The sequence below is a fragment of the Theobroma cacao genome, chromosome 7 (assembly GCF_000208745.1).
Source record: "Theobroma cacao cultivar B97-61/B2 chromosome 7, Criollo_cocoa_genome_V2, whole genome shotgun sequence".
In the NCBI taxonomy this organism is placed as follows: Eukaryota; Viridiplantae; Streptophyta; class Magnoliopsida; order Malvales; family Malvaceae; genus Theobroma; species Theobroma cacao.
Genome location: NC_030856.1, coordinates 4,915,327 through 4,932,886, shown reverse-complemented (window position 1 = coordinate 4,932,886; position 17,560 = coordinate 4,915,327). Strand labels below are relative to the sequence as shown.

General features: G+C 33.7%; 3 protein-coding genes across 5 annotated transcripts; 1 reads left to right on the top strand and 2 right to left on the bottom strand.

The window, feature by feature from the left end:
* Positions 6,686-10,215, top strand: LOC18593937 (3-deoxy-manno-octulosonate cytidylyltransferase, mitochondrial). 3 transcript variants are annotated; one of them, XM_007021363.2, is made up of 9 exons: positions 6,686-7,061; positions 7,874-7,919; positions 8,446-8,532; positions 8,629-8,753; positions 8,903-9,042; positions 9,133-9,184; positions 9,286-9,396; positions 9,927-10,023; positions 10,093-10,215. In XM_007021363.2, exons 1-8 carry the CDS (start codon positions 6,807-6,809, stop codon positions 10,017-10,019), a joined length of 909 nt encoding a protein of 302 aa, XP_007021425.2. In that variant the 5' UTR covers positions 6,686-6,806; the 3' UTR covers positions 10,020-10,023; positions 10,093-10,215. The 3 variants fall into 3 exon arrangements, with proteins under 3 accessions (XP_007021425.2, XP_007021426.2, XP_007021424.2); XM_007021364.2 differs by having other exon boundaries at positions 9,927-10,018; positions 10,088-10,156; XM_007021362.2 differs by having other exon boundaries at positions 9,927-10,156.
* Positions 10,253-11,147, bottom strand: LOC18593936 (dynein light chain, cytoplasmic). Its single transcript, XM_007021361.2, has 2 exons — positions 10,813-11,147; positions 10,253-10,676 (listed from the first exon to the last, which is right to left on the bottom strand). Exons 1-2 carry the CDS (start codon positions 11,071-11,073, stop codon positions 10,500-10,502), a joined length of 438 nt encoding a protein of 145 aa, XP_007021423.2. The 5' UTR covers positions 11,074-11,147; the 3' UTR covers positions 10,253-10,499.
* On the bottom strand, positions 11,865-14,970 carry LOC18593935 (brassinosteroid LRR receptor kinase). Its single transcript, XM_018124235.1, has 2 exons — positions 12,030-14,970; positions 11,865-11,907 (listed from the first exon to the last, which is right to left on the bottom strand). The coding sequence occupies exon 1, from the start codon at positions 14,968-14,970 to the stop codon at positions 12,061-12,063; it is 2,910 nt and encodes a 969-aa protein (XP_017979724.1). The 3' UTR covers positions 11,865-11,907; positions 12,030-12,060.

The following is a 17,560-nucleotide window of genomic DNA, read 5'->3' as shown; positions in this document are numbered from 1 at the left end:
TAATACCACATCAAGTTTATAGTTGGATTGTCCATGGTAGCAAACTCGAATCAGCATTATGTATTTCAATTTGAATTTTATGTTGAATTTCAGTTTCATATTTCAATACTTACTTTTTGTTATGAATTGTGGATTTGAATTGTGAGCAAAGGTGGGAGAATAGATTACATTGACATTACATTCTATATTTTTTAATTTTTTAACCATTGACATTACATTCTATATTTTTAATGACAAAATTTTTCATTGGAATTTTGTCAGAAAATGTTAATTCCTTTTGTAATGTTAAAATTGGGTTAATTATAAAAAAATGATCTCAATATAATTTAGTTTCGAAATTTACAAAAAATAATTCCAGATAAAATGCGGTGTCCATAAAATTTATTTTATATTAAGATTTGAATAAAAGGGCCAAGATATGTGTAGATATTTGACATTTTCCTTAGGAAAACTCTATTAGAAAACTTCATTTTTTTTGGTATTGTTAGAATATTTGTTACTTATAAAAATGGTCTTAATTTAATTTAACTTCAAATTTTACAAAAAATTGCCCAAGATGAAACGGAGTGTCTATAAATATTATTTTATATAAAGATTTGAATAAAAGTTCTAAGATTTGTATGTATATTTTATGAAATACCTTTTATATTTATGAACATCATCATTTACGCAAAACTATATTCACATGAAATTTTACTTTTCATTATCATGGTATAGACTAACAAACTGAAGATTATAATGAAATTATTTGTATTTATCCAAAAAAGAACGACACCAAAAGTATTACTTCTTCAAAATTTTTATTAATAAAAATAAATTATTAACCTTCATAAGGAGAAGGGGTGGGCAATGCATTCACACCAAGTAGGTTACATTTATTCCATACTTGAGCAGTTCTTGATAAAATCATTGATGTATTATTTTTTTTAAATAGAGGATTTTAAAGAGTTTTTTTCACCAATGTATTATGACAAAGTTGACCAAGTCCGACAAGTTCATAACAACAATTATTAAAAACAATTTCGGTCTTGACTATACTGGTGAAAACTTCAATAACACAATGCATTGTCATCTTGGTTTCAAAATTGTTTGCTTTAATCGGATTAACATCCCGAGCCATGACCGCTCCACTTGTCATAATTACCAAAACACCAAAAACAATATAGACATGGAAACTTGCCATTATACTCAAGGAATACTCACTTTTCTTGTTTTAGTTGTTGGCAGAAGACCTTTCTACTGTTGCAAGAACTTATTGACCAGGAAAATGTAGGACAAAGGCAGGGAAGAGTTGCAAAAATTTTAAAGACATTTAAGCTTCAATAGCATTTATGGGTGCACAAACTCTTAATTATATTCGTTTCTTAAGAAATCCGATATTTATGAGAAAAGAAGAAAGCTTCTTATATACCGAGAATGAGTAAATGGACAAAGAAGAGAAGAATTCAAAAGATAGAAAGAAAAGATAGCCTAATAAAAATTAGATTAGGATGTTAATCGAACTATTCAATACTATTGTGAACAGAGCAAAGAGCGAATTAAGGAATAAAGAAGAATTCAAAAGATAGGGGTCCCTTTTCGTAAGGTATTCAATACCATTGTGAACAGAGCAAATTAAGGAATAAAGAATTAGGATGTAATCTTATTAATCGAACTATTCAATACTATTGTGAACAGAGCAAAGAGCAAATTAAGGAATAAAGAAGAATTCAAAAGATAGGGGTCCCTTTTCCCAAGGTATTCAATATTATTGTGAACAGAGCAAACTAAGGAATAAAGAATTAGGATGTAATCTTTTTAATCGAACTAACACTATTGTGAACAGAGCAAAAAGCAAATTAAGGAATAAAGCAGAATTCAAAAGATAGGGTCCCCTTTTCGCAAGGTTAGGGGCGCCAAAGGTTAACTCCAACCCTCTTAGACGTTCGAGCACGTTAATGCCCCTCCTGGTCACAAGTCCATGTTACCGAGCTGGGCTCACAGACAATTCACGCTCACCCTTAATAAACATATCAATTATAGGCTTATGTGGGGTTTTTTTCCAAGGACTGCAATTAAAAGTAAATCCCACTTTAGCCTGCACTTGTAATTGGCAAATCATGTTTTGTCTATGAACCTTAATTTTGCTCGACCTTGGTTGAAAAGAAATAAAGTGGTAGCAACCTATCGGGGTGAACAATTTTCAATTTTAATCAAATTAACTGAAAATTTTTTATTAAAACGATTGGATTATGAGATTAAGTTTTACTTCTTATTTGAGTTTTTATTATCATACAGAGCATAAACAAGGCTTATTGTGTAAAGGCAGGAGAAGATGCAGAAAATCAGAACAGAGCATTTGCATTGGTAACTAAGACAAACTTCAGTGTATATTAATTGTTTAATTGCAAAAAAGTGTACAGAAAATATAAATTCTTGATGAAAGAAAGGGTCGTAGTCATAGAAATGGCACTACTCTCCCTTAAGCATTTCCTGGTACTTGCTAATTTAGAGAATCAACACTCTCCACGCAAACGTTCTCGGACATGGGAAATGTAGCTTGTTGCCTTCTCATCAACATTCTCGTCACCACCCCAAGCAGGATTAGAAGAAGAAGAAGAAGAAGAAGAAGACATCTTTTGCATTGAGGAATAGTCTGCCAAATTCTGATCGGTAAAACCCCTCGCATAGCCGTTTCGAGTAGGCTGTACATAGGTTGGACCAACCTCGCTCCTATGAAATTGCTGATAGGAAGTAGGCTTAGCAGCATGAGTGAAAGACTTATAATTGGCTAGCTTTCTTATGGAAAACCCCATTCGCCTGAAAGTTGCCTCTTAGAGAGGGAGATGTTTAGTTACATATGACCATCAGAAATCTGTTCTATATATAGAATTTGATCGATTCTAGAAACTGAGTCAATGGGGAAGAAACAGAATTTGGATATATTCCCTCGTGTGTTTCTCTGTAAGAGCTTTCAACCGCGTTTTCTTAGTATTTCCCTGAAGTTGCCCAGCAAAGATACATGCCCTGGGTGTTTTCAATGTTTGTGATGTGATATATACTTTAGAGTTATAGTCCAAAGCTTTACCATCTTCTTTTTCAACCAAAACATCACAACTTCATAGAAAGTTCTCAACCTATAACAGAATGTTTTCAAATTCTGCGTCTAAAACCGGAAGCAACCTGGGATTGTTCCAAACTTGACAATTGCTTGTCCATTTGCTAAAAAGGGTTGGTTCCCACGTGCTTTATTGTTAAAGAGCTTCGATAAATTTCTTGGTTTTTACTCTGTTTAAAGAATTTTCCAAGGAATATTGGGCAGTCACCCATGTTTGGTATATTGGGATAAAATGGTTGGATAGCAATTCAATCACTCAGATTTGGCTCTTTCCCGATATGCATTTTTACGAGATACTTTTTTATTTACAAATTATTTTTTGTATTTACGAACATCATTATTTATTCCAAAATCATATTAAAATTTACTTTTTCTTTATCATGGCATAATTAAAATGAAGATTATAATGAAGTTGATTTGCATTTATTCAAAAAAGAACAATATTGAAAGTAGCCTCTCTTTATAATTTTATTAATAAAATAAATAATTAACTTTTCAAGGAAAAAGACTGCAACTAAAGGACACTTATATTTTATACCTGAACAGACTTTGATAAAATCACTGATGTATTATTATTTTTAAATAGAGAATTTTTAAGAATTTTCTTCACCAATGTATTATGACAAAGTTAACCGAGTCCTATAAGTTCATGGCAACAATTATTAAAAACAGTTTCGATCTTGAATATACTAGTGAAAACCTCGATAACACAATGCATTGTCATCTTAGTTTCACAATTGTTTGCTTTAATCGGATCAATATCATGAGTCATGACAACTCCACTTGTCATAATAATCAAAACACGAAAAGCAATATAAACAGTAAAACTTGTCATTACGTTAAAAGAATACTAACTTCTCTTGTTATGGTTGTGGCAAAATACTTTTATATTGCTGCAAGAATTGATTTGTCAAGAAAATATTCATTTCTAGGGTCAAGGGAAGGTAGACATTATAAATATCTTAAAGACAATTCAGCTTCAATAGTGTTTATAAGAATTCCACCTGATCAAGTATTAATGGGCATAATCTTTTAATTATAGTCGTTTTTTAGGAATTCAATGAACAAATTAAATGAAGAAGGACAAAAGAAGGAAGAATGTTACTTATGGAGAATGAACAAATTAAATAGACAAAGAAAGGAAAACCTAATAAAAATTAGATCATGGATCTAATCCACACATCCTGTTCCATATGTTTCAATTGAAAAATCTTAATCGAAGTATTCAATACTGTTGTGCACAGAAATTCTGGAACAATTTGTTAGAAAATTAAGGAATAAAGAAGAATTTAAAAGATACTAATAGTTGTGCACTTTACTATACACTGTCCAAAGTCTAAACCATTTCCTGATGATACTTGCTGCAATACATATGAATCAACTGTCTATCTCACGCTTGAAACGTTCTCGTACATATGAAATGTAGCTTGTGGCCTTCAAATCAATGTTTTCATCAGCATAACCCCTAGCAGAATACGGAGACACCTTCTGCAACGAAGGATAGTTTTTCCGATTCTGATGCGTAAAACCTCTTGCGGAACCGTGTTCTGTAGGCTGTGGGATTAGACTAACCTTTCTACTACCAAATTTCTGATGAGAAGTAGGGTTGGTGGCTTGAGGGCAAGACTCGGCTATCTTGCTTCTGGAAAACCCCTTATGCTTGAGAGTTGCCTCCATTTTGGATATCAAACTCTTAGTAAAGGTATTTGGTGTAGATCATCGATACATGGGGATCAGCAATTTCTTCTATATATAATGGAGTCTGGAATTTTGGGTATATTCTCTCTCTTTTTAGATTGTGGATTCACGGAAGTTGCCCAAGAAAGTACACTACATGTTACATTCAAAAGCTTATTCTTCCATTCCAAGCAAAACTTTGATCAGGACTTCATAGAAAGCTTTCAAGATTCCTAAAGTGGTAAAGTTTGGTAACACCTAGAACAGAATCTGTAAAGTTGCACGCCTAAGAGTGCAACCAAATTAGGTGAAGGGATATTCAAAATTGGTGAATTGCAATCCATTTCCTAAAAAGATTTGGTCCCAAGGGTACTTTATTCCTAAAAAGTTACCATGGAATTCATGGTTTCTGTTCTGTTTTAAGAATTTTCGAAAAAACAACGTTTGAGTATATAATTCAATGATAAGTATTTGTATTTTTTATTCAAAAGGTTGAGTTTTAATCTCTTTATGCAAATTAAAAGAAGAAAAGAAAGAGAATTTTTGAGGAATATTAGATAGTCACCAATAAGGACAGAGATAGCCAACTTTTATTAGGAGGTCAAAGATGAAGAAAAATAATACATAAAATATAAATAATTAAATACGATATATAAAATTAATAATTTTTTCTTATATAATCAGTATTGTTTAAAAACTAAGTACTTAAAGGTAATTTCTTTTCAACTAGATATAAAACATGAAGCGTATAAAAATATTTTATATAATCAAGATTAATAAAAAAATGATATATTAGTGAAATTTTAAGCAACAATCAATAATACAATACTACAATGCATATTTGAAAATTACATAATAATTTTTTAATTTTTAAAGATTAAAATAATTGAGAACATATAACAAAAAAAAAATATAGCAACTAGAAGATAGAATTACATAACAAAAAAGATAAAAAAGAAGAATATAGTTGATGATTCGTAGAAATTTAAAAAAAAATCTATAAAATCTTAAANGAAAGAATAAAAAAGAACTTTACCTCTTTGTAATTTCACAATGAAAGGACAAAAAAAAAAAAAAAAGAGAGGTGAAGAAATTTAAAAGGGAAAAATTTAAGAACTAAGGTAAAGTTAAATGGATTCATAAGATCATTTTATTATTTATTATTTGTATTAATAATTTAATAAAAAAATATTTTAAAGGCCCATTAAAAAATATATATAACATATTGGAAGATCAAATTAATGGAAGATCAAGGCTCAGTTATATGCTACATCATTTAAAAAGCAATGGGCAACCAAGTTAAATTAATGCCAATTTCTCTCCAAATTCTTCAAACTCTTCCCCTCACTACTGTCTCCCTAGAATCACTTTAAGGTAATACTTTGACTCAAACTCTTAAACTCCAATTTTTGTTTTTTCATTTCAATCGTTTTTTTTTTAGGTCATTAAATGCTTAAATTATCAGGATTGAAAGTGATTCATACAATTAAAAAATTATTAAATTTTTCAATAAACATAATTTACGAAAGTCCAATTGTAAAATCAGTTTAAATAAAAGAGTTACTCTGTTGTTTCAAATTAAATGATTATATTTAATTTAGTTAACCAAATCAAAGTCATTTTTTTTTAATACTATCATATTTGTGATTAAGCTTTCAAAAAAAAAAATAGCTGTCTAATTTAATTTGATTACACATTGATCTTGAATTTCTCCAATAACATGATTCCTTTCACCTTTTCAATACATGTTTAGAGTTGCTTTGAATTAAAAGTTCCAAAAATAAGTAACTTTAAATAATATTATACTATTATTATAAATAAAGTTTAATTGCTAAGAAAAGAAAAGAAAAAAAGAAAAAGAAAACACCACAAAATCCACACATTACTTTATCTTCCACAAAAAGCCCTTGGAAGCCACTGAAGCAAGCCGGTTAAACTCTGTACAGTTAAAACACTCTGTCTCCAGATCTCTGTCTTCCCACTCTCTCTCTAAAACAAAACTGAAAAATTTTCAGACGAAATCCAAAGAGACATGAACCCAATGTCAATTTGCTCTTCCTCTTCTTCTTCGTCATCTTCTTCTTCTTCTTCTTCAACAGCTAAAGCTTGGATAGTTCACAGCATTCTAGCTGGTACAGCAATTGCCGTAGCCATAGGTGCCCGTACCTATCTGGGTCGGGCCAAGAAGTTCCGGTCCCGGGTCGTGGGCATTATCCCCGCCAGGTTTGCCTCTTCCCGGTTCCAAGGCAAGCCTTTGGTTCAGATCCTTGGAAAACCCATGATTCAGGTACCCTTTTGCTTAAACTCCCCTGATTTTATCTAAATTTTCAACTTTTTGTGTGCCCTTTTTTTTTTGCATTGTTTTGGGTTATAATTTTCTAATAAATTCGATAGGGGTTTTCCTTTAATGTAAATTAGGAGATTAAGGAGTTAATTTTTAATTTTCTAGTGTTTTACATATGTGGAGAGAATAGTAGAGACAAAGAAAAAGATCCAATTTTTATATTTGCCAGCATGTTATACTTTAGTTTTGCAATGGACCTTTGTAATTAATATTTTACAATTTTGATTACATTCCTGAGAGCAAATGGATCAAAATTCTATATTTGGGAAAAAAAAATACTATAGATCATGAATTTTGTATTGAGAGGCGTTTAAGTTTCTTTGTAATCTTCTGTAGGATCCTGAATGTGTGAGATGCAAGATGGTCTATATGAAACTAGGAATAAGTCGAACCACATTTGAACTCAGAAATTCCAGTTTGTTTAATTGCAATCAATTTTGTGATATTGGTTAGGATAAAGATCTGAGTTTAATGTGTTCGAAGGACTTTATATGTTAAAAGTTAGTTTCCATTGATTGAAAGATCCTTTTGGAGATTGCTTTAGCTTATGTCCAGAAGCATGACATTATATGCCTAGGTTTAATATAAATGAAGTTTTAATAAAACATGAGCAGCTGCTTTTGCCCTTGATGATGGGGATGAAAACTTTGTTTGCGCAAGTTGAAGTTTTCATTTCCCATTTTGCTTCCTGCTTCCCAAAATTTGATAATATTTTGTGTTTGTTTAATGCTGACATTTCTGTTGGCCTTAAACAGAGAACTTGGGAAAGGTCAAAATTGGCAACTACATTGGATCATATAGGTATGTTTGCTACTTGAATTCCATTTAATTTTATGGTGATTCAAAAAGTTTAGGGGAAAGGTTTATGTTTGTGCTCAAATCATTTGATTCTTTATTTAATCAAATAACTGTCTATGAGCTAGAGTTGATTAGATTGCTAGGCAACTGCATGACATAAAGCATGCATTTAGGTTTTAATGCAGTGATTGATGAATGATTTATTATCTTGGTTCTATCTTGTTTATCACACATCCTATTAGTATAAATTGCTTTTCTTGCCTGTCGAAGGCATGGATCTGCTTGGTATAGCAACTGAATCATGCAATCTCCTTGTCATTGATGATTTATACTTAAGGATTAATGTTATGAACAAAATATGAAAGTATTAGAAATAGGGATATACTGATGGTTGCTTCTGACCCTTTGGGATGGATAGTTCAGTGCACTGTTTCTGAAATTTTGATGTCCTGTAACTGTTCTTTCTGAATTGGCTTTGTCTCCCGTTGCATTATATATTGTCTGACTTAATTATTTCTTTCTGGTCTAGTTGTGGCTACGGATGATGAAAAGATTGCAGAATGCTGTCGAGGATTCGGTGCTGATGTGATAATGACATCAGAGTCTTGTCAAAATGGTGGGAGCCATGATTCTCATCATGTTGCTAATATTCATGCTATACTTGATATGCTGACAATTGACATGGTGGTGTCCGTTCTTTGATAACTTATAGGCACTGAAAGGTGTAATGAAGCACTTGAAAAGCTAGAGAAGAAGTATGACATTGTTGTGAATATTCAGGGGGATGAACCACTTATTGAACCTGAGATAATAGATGGAGTTGTTAAAGCGCTGCAGGTTTGTCATTCTGAGTTTTGTAAAATAGATTGGTCTATGTTGATTCTATTGCTTTATAGTTTATGTTGATATCTGCTGTCATGTATCTTGTTCCTTGTGTAAGTGCTTATTGTTTTACGTTGTGTCAAAACGGTCTACTTGTGTTGCAGGCAGCGCCGGATGCAGTGTTTAGCACTGCTGTCACGTCCTTGAAACCTGAAGATGCTTTTGATCCGAATAGAGTGAAATGTGTGGTAGATAATCGTGGTTATGCTATCTATTTCTCTAGAGGACTTGTACCATTCAACAAGTGAGATTATACATCTCTATGTGTGTGTGCATTACATGTTTTGTTTTAATTGCATTTGCACTAATGTATTTGTTGATTGACTTGGTATAGATCAGCAAAAGTTAATCCACACTTTCCGTACTTGCTTCATCTTGGTATTCAGGTATCAGGATGGTATTTTTCTATAGTTTAAAGTTAAAAATAAATCCATTTTTCCTATAACTTTTTGTTCTTTAAGTGATATACTAAATTTTCTCCAAACAGAGCTATGATTCAGAGTTTCTAAAAATATATCCAAAGCTTCAGCCGACTCCACTGCAACTGGAAGAGGATCTGGAACAGCTTAAAGTCCTTGAAAATGGCTATAAGATGAAGGTATGGAAAAAATCCTATTCCACTCTTTAACTGTTTTGCCAATACAAGAAAGATATAGTGAACTTACTATACCACATTGCGTGACTGCAATCACTGTGTTCTTCATTTCATTTGAAGTGTCCTTTTCACTTCTTACTATACTTGAGATAATAATGTGTCATGGTCTGTTAAAGCTTCAAATTCACTTATCTTGTTCTCGTGGTGCCAAATAAGTTACAAGATATATCCTTTGTGCCACTGATATTCATAATGGAGCTTTTCGCTCCATGAGATATATTAGCATGGGGTGAATTAATTTTCTGAAGATGCCAAAACATCTTTGTGGTAAATTAGTTTACACTGCACTATCCACCTCTACTTCAGCTTCATTTTCCCTTTTTCCAACTCACATTTGTCTTTGGACCAAATCTGGTTAATTTCTAACCTCCTTGCAAATGACGTGGTCTTTGATTATCCAGACTGAATTACAATGATTTATGTCGCCAACTGAAGTGATTTGCATTTTAAGCTGGTTGCACCTTTTTTTGCAGGTCATAAAGGTTGACCACGAGGCCCATGGGGTTGACATACCCGAAGATGTGGAGAAGATAGAATCTCTAATGCGTGAGAATAACTTGTCTTAGTTCAAAGAATTCCAATCAGACATTGATATAGATAGTTGAATCTTTTATGGAATAGGTTATATGTATTTGTTCATCTACGTTGTTTAGGAAACAGAAGGAATGAGAATGGAAGGAATTGAAAAATGTTTTAAGTAAAATTTTTCATCAGAAATTCATCGATAATAAGTCATTTCTGACAAAAATTTTCGTGACAAAATATTCAGTGGGAGTCGAAAATTTTACCAACGGATTTCGAACAGATAATCAAACTTTGAAACTTTGGTACAAGACAAATGGAAAAACAAACATCTATGGGCTTGAATTCCTTTACTTACACAACTTGCATTAAACACGTTTAGAACACTTAATCCACTTTGGAACAGGCTGAATTCGTGCAATATCTATGGGAAAATAGAACTAGCCAACAAGTAATTGAGTTGCTCATACAAACTCAAGACCCAAGCATCTATGCTTTGAAAATTTTTCGTAGGCAAAGATTAGTCAAAGCCTTTGGCCCTCTTTCTCTTCCGTGACTAACTCAACCTCTGTTTTGAATAGAAGAATGGACAAGGAGTCAATTGAAAAGTAGACGAAGCCACCTGCTGAGTGAGTCACGAACGATCCGAAACTTGTCCCAATCACACAGTGCCACGCTGGTCCGTACGCCGAGTCGAACTCCTAAAAACACATAATTCACTCAGTCCTAACAAACCCTTTCTGATATATACAAAAGGAAGCCTAAACATACATGACAATTTGTGTATATGTATAGATGAATTATTAATGGATGCATGATCAATACTAATGCAGGTACCTTTTTGATCGCTCGAGCCAAGTGAGTAAGGTTAGGGCGGGGCTTGGGAGCAGAATCAAGAAGCTGCCTACTGCAACGAAGGGCATGCTCTTGCATGCAAATTGGCATATCGGATGATCTCAACCGTACGTTAAGGCTGATTGCAATTGCAGCCAACTTCACTCCCTCCATAGGAGACTTCTCTTTGGTTCCATGCCTAATTTTGCTCGGAAAGGATCGTTTCAACTCTTGCTTCCCTTTCAAACTCTGAGAATTTTCCATGACAAAAGAGCAAATAGGAAGGAAATGTGAACAAAAGAGCTTGTTCAAAGAGAAACTAAAGACAAAGAGAGTTGAACTTTGACTGTCCATGAAATGTAGTATAATCAATTTGGTGAGACTGTGCATGGATTTTTCCCGCGCTTCTTAGCAAGTCCACTGCACGAGCCAATGGATTTAGTAAATGTGTCGTAATGAGATTTTTCTGCTGATTTTGGTTGGTATGTTACTTTCACGTGCCTGAGAAATGATTGGTTTACGTGAGCGATGCTGAAATGGAGTCTGGTATTGTATACTGGTATTGTATACTGACACGGGTAAAGCATGAGAAGTGGGAACCATGAGAATAAGAATGAGATTCTGTCTCTTCTGACTGAGGTTGTCACCAGGTCTGACCTAACGAATGCAGGTTGGGCCTAATTTGGGTTCAGTTTTTGAATAGTATAGTGTCCAATAGGCAGATCAATGCAAAAAGAAACAAACACAGTGTAACTAAAAACCCAGCAGCAATACGTGAGAAAAATACTTCAATAATTTCATGAAAACAACTCCTCAAACAAAACAAGGTCGTCAAAAGAAAATCATCACTCTTTTTTTTTTTTTCCTTTTTTTCGCTAATACAAAGAAAACAATCAATCTTGGCCTAATCATCATTCTTTGACAATATTTGTACAAAGACCAAACTAAAAGGAATTAGGAAATCTTCTATTGGAATCTTACAAATAGCGAAACATGCACAACCCTGGAACCATTACACACTTTTCTTCAAGATTTATTGATCTACTTCTGTTCCTCACAAGCATGAGAAATTACCTTCAGCTGCGGTTCCAGCCAGACCTGAGAACAAAAATATAATATCGAGTTCTATTATTTTATGGAAGTATAAGTTGCTACCTGTATAAAGGCATGCTAAATTATGAGATTAAAGAAAGAAAAAGTAAATGTCATAAGCAGTTTACCTTCTTGAACTTACTGAAAGAGCGGTACCTTTTAGGCCTGAATTCTCCTCTCCAACCTTGCTTTCTGCAGAGCATATGCAACATAGAGCCAATCCTTCACCTTGTCCAAGAAACGGAAATAGGAATGCCTCCATGAACGCTTGAACAACAAAGCACCACAAAATCCCCAAAAACCCACCACAAATCCAAGTACCATGCCAGCATAAAACCATTTCAAGAATTCATCAAAATCATCTTGACCTCTTTCCAGTTGACCTTTAGGTAGTTCCACTGATCCTGAGCAATTTGGTGTGACTGGAGGACCACAAAGTCCGTGATTGTGGGAAAATATAGAAGGATCGAAGCCTTGTAGTTGAGTTCCTGATGGAATTTTCCCTGACAAATAATTATAGGACAAGTCCAAGCTACCCAAAAATGTCAACTCAGACAAGCTTGGTGGGATGCTACCTGAAATTTTGTTCCTTGACAGATCAAGTGATTGTAATTGTCTTAATTGCCCAATCTTTTGAGGAATTTGGCCAGTCAAAAAGTTTCTTGATAAATTCAATGCAATCAATTCTTGAAGACTACTTATTTCTTGCGGAATCTCTCCTGTTAATTTGTTACTGGAGAGATCAATGATTAATAACAGTCCAAGAATTTTTGCATACATTTGCTTTGTTCCTTTCCATACAAGCAATGCCTCATCAACATAGTTGAGCTCTACGAACCCTCCATAAGGAAGCTTAGTTATATAACCAAACCGTGGTACTCTAAAGAGATGCTCAATCCTTCGATCTAAATCCACCTTTTGAGCCATAGAAGTGAAATTATTGAGACAACGTGGTATGGTACCAGAGATTTTATTTACAGAGAGGTCCAAGATTTGAATATATTTCAATCTACAAAGTTGGGAGGGTATCTTCCCATTAAACTGATTGTTTTGAAGGTTAAGAAAAACCAACTGTGGTAAACTCTGATTACTCCACAACGATAGCTTTCCTGATAATCTATTGTCACTTAGGTCTAAAAATTTCAACTTTATACAGTTCCATAAAGATGAAGGTAATTTTCCCGAAAATCTATTCCCATGTAAACTGAGCATTTCAAGAGAAGCCAAAGATCCCAAGGAGCTTGAAATTGGGCCTGACAAATTGTTGTCAGCCAAATTCAAAGCTGTTAGCTTTGTAAATTGTGCAAAACAGTCAGGAACCACACCAGAAAATTGATTAATCGAGAGATCAAGGAATTTCAAATCATCTTTATTCATTATATTGCAAATTGAAGAGATTGAACCCAAAAACTTGTTTTTGGAGAGGTTTAAGGACAGCAAAACAGATAGCACCCGTGGCAATGGACCTGATAAATTGTTAGAGCTTAAATCTAGACGGTTCAAGTTAATAGAGTTACTTGGCAAAGTACCATTGATCTGGTTGAAAGAGAGGTTTAAGTATTCCATTTGGTGATATTGGTCCCAAAACCAATGGGGAAGGGAATCCGAAATTTCCGCAACAGAGATATCAAGGGCACGGACCCAATTTTGAGTCCTAAGCCATTCTGGGAATCGGGGCCCTAACTTGCAAGAGCAAAGGAGTATATCCTTCAATTGAAAAGGAGGGATCCAGCCAGAGTTGAATTTTAATGTCAAGGAAGTGTAAGATAAGTCTAACTCAAATAACTTGGTAAGTTTTGAGAAATGAGCTTCGGAGATCACAACATTCTCAAAAGAATTCCCAGCAAGCCGTAGAGCGAGCAGGTTGGACAGTTGTCCAATGCTTTCGCTTATGCTTCCATTTAAAAGGTTGTACCCAAGATCTAGTACTTGTAAGGATGATAGGTTTGCCACTTCATTTAGCACAGAACTCGTCAGTTGATTCTCAGCTAATCTCAAATACTTCAACGAGTTAGCTGTGCCGAAAGATGTATTCTGCGCAAATCCAAAAGCACTGAGATGGTTGGACCCCACGTCTAGATGTCTCAAACTACACATACCCCAAAGAGATCTATATATCCCACCTTCAAGCTGATTGTGGCTCAAATAAAGATATTCCATATCAACCATGTTGCCAAAAGATTCTGGAATTGGACCTTTCAACTGGTTCCTTGAGAGATCAAGGGCAACAAGGTTGCTACTAACATTAAACAACCATGGGTATATTGCAGAAGAAGTGAGATTATTACCAGACAGATACAGGTCGGTGAGAGATGTAGAAGAGTTGACGAGGGAAAGAGATGAAGAAAAGGCACCTGGAAGATCACAATCGTTCATGGACAACTTTTCAAGGAAAGGAAGCTGGTTAACTACTTGTAACCAATCACTAGCCTTACTAAGGTTAGTGAAACTGAGATCAAGGTATTTTAAAGAAGTGAGACGGGAAAGCCACTCAAGGTTTCCAACACTAAATAATTTTGGAAATTTTTTGTTAAAGCGCATACTGTAGAGGTAATTTGGATCTAAAACATCACCACCCAGACAAAGAGTCTCCAACTTGGAAAGGTTTCCTAGCTGAGAAGGAATAGGTCCTTCAAAATTACCAAGAGAGAGATCGAGGTAAGTCAGATTTTTGAGAGAACCAATGAACTCAGGGATGCGAGTTCCATTAAAATCATTGTTTCTGAGATCTAAACGACTCAAATGTTGCAGTTTAAGCAATGAAGGACTAATTGTACCTGCTACAAGCCAGAAATGTTCACCAAGATCGAGAGCTTCCACGTAGCCTGTAAAGATGTTGCAGTAGACACCCGTCCAAGCACAACAATCCTTTCCGTCCCATGAAGAGAGGTCGCCATCGCCCACCTGATCTACAAGTTGAAGGCTTTGCTTGAAGTCGAGGAGCGCTTGTCTCTCACTCTCATTGCACACGATCACGTCTTCAGCTATTGTGGATTTCTCTTGAAGAAGAAGATGAAATATTGCAACAAATAAAACTAGCAGGAGAAGCTGGGACCTTTCCCCTGACATAATAACCATCATCAAGCAACACCAAATTGCCTAAATTATAACAATGACAGTATGATTGTGTTGTGTTTTTGAGACTAGAAGCTCAGGCAATGCCCTCCTTAAATAAAGCTGCTCCATAAGCTAGTTAATTATTTTGTTGTTGTGTTTTGTAGTGCTATAAAGTAAATAATTATCCATTTTTAATCCTAATAAATTAACCTTTTGAGGAAGACTAGACTTGCTTTTTGATTTTAATAATTAATTTGATTCTCCCACTATTTTCTTCTTTAATCTTGTATCAAGCATGAAAAAGCTGATTATATCAATGTAGATTTTGTTGGTTCCTTATCCGATCCAAAAAAGTATATTCGGAATAATTTATTATCACTTAGGGCTAGAAATTTTAACTGCATAAAATTCTATTGAACTGGAGGTAATTCTTTAGAGAATTTATTACCACATGAATTGCGTATTTCAAGAAATCTCAAGGAGCTCAGAATTTCGACCTGACAAATTGTTTTCAACCAAATTCAAAGCTCTTAAATTTGAAAATTGTGCAAAACAATCAGGAACCACTCTAGAAATTAAATTATTTAAACGATCAAGTAATTCCAAATAACCTTTATCGATAATATTGTAAATAGAAGAGATTGAACCTGAAAACTTGTTTATGGAAACCTAATTAATTAATTTGTCTTTCTTTGTGAAGTCCGCCAGAACCAAAAACTGACTTGTCTAATACGGTGTGGTCACACCAATTTCCACGAGTCCACTGCTAAGTCTTTAAGAACATACTTATATTATGAAGAGTACTTTTCATTAATGGGCTTAAGGCATAAGGCGTTTTTAAGAATGGTCTTCCCTATAATTTTATCTGTCTTTAACCAAGAGAAAAAAAATTAGACAAAATTGTCTTTAATGAAATCGATCCATTTGCTAGGCTCCACGCCTCAACCCGAATTCTATTAACGGGTCAAGTATATTTAGGTTTGCGCCTCAAATTGACTCATATTTTTTGAGCTTTCATCACCAGACTATTTATCTTTAGAGTATTTCTTACCAGAAAGAAAAATATTTAAGCATTTTGAGCATTTTTGAGTAATTTTTGATACACGAAAAAAACTATTCTCAATTGTTATGGGAAGAATATAGAATTAGGATTAACATCTTATAGTGAAAGAAATTGAGATATGGAAAAGGATTGGCAAACCACCGTGGGATACCATCTATCCCTTTTATCCATTGTTTAATTTCTCCTATTTAGCCATAGTCAAGAAAAATGTGAGATAATGGAAAAGGATTGACTAAAACTAAAAAGGTAGGCCCATCTTCCAATAGTGGTACTAGAGTAGGTTTTGGCTTGCTTTCATCCTTTTTAATTCATGCATTAAATATATGTGTTGTATAATTTGAAAGCATGTTTTGGATGATGACCCCAGATGATTATGTTTAATTTAAATTACAAATATAAGATTTATTATCTATAAATCTTAAATAGATATGTTCTATCTTTTATTAACTTTCCAATTGTATATAATATGTATTTCAATCAATGCAATGTATAAATGTGTATAAATGCAATGTGCACTAGCAAAGTCATCAAGACTGTACAATGTGTCTTTCAATCACTACACCAGGGAGACATTCTTGGGATAAAAGTGCGGCACTGAATAATAAAAATCAAAAGGGTCTAGACATAGCCATAAAAGTTGATATGGCAGCCACATGGTGCAGGATATATTTTCCAAAATTACATTTTTATCTCACAAGTTTTTGTTTTTTTTACAAAATGACTCCAAAATTTGTTGATAATTACAATTTGATCCAAAATTTTTTAAATATTTATTTAATTTTCTAGAATATTATTTATATTCTTGGCATCTTAATCGTTATCCAGGTATTAAAGTCCTTTAATTGCTGAGAATTTTTAATATATAGATATACATAATTAGAAGAATACCTTTTTGTTTTTGCGTCTTTTTTCCATGCCCAAAGGAAATTACCTGACGATTAGCTCTAATTAAGGAATGTGCCTATTTTGCTTGTAAGTGGTATGCTCCACTTTTTTCCTCTTCAATCAATTACTTTGCAAGCCGAATGAGGCTAATCTCTCATGACTATGAAATATACACCGATTTTCATGAGTCCATTTATAAGTCTTATTCATCAACTTGTTTTTTTTTTTTTTTTACTAAACCAATGACCAAAGGTCCCATTGTGAATTATTATTAAGAGTCTAAATTCTACATACCCTAAACCCTTTGATGATCTACAAATCTAATCATAAGACTAGGCATTTCACCACTACCAACAACCCTTGTATTCCTTGGAGGATGAGATTCATAGAGTTACAAGAGTAATATTGTAAGCACCTTTAACCACATTTTCAAGAGAGCCAAACTCAATGATAAACAGATTGGTGAAAGCAGGGTGTTTTGTCTAAAGGTCTCTCTGCCTTTTTTGTAAAAGCCTTGGTTAATTACTTTGTTGTGGTGGAAAGCCATATGTAAGGCAGACTTTCTTTTTTGGTTCTTAATATTTAAACTCATAATTTTGTAGTGCTACAAAGTAAAACTCTTAAAGTTGTTTTAATCTACCAAATTAAGTCCTG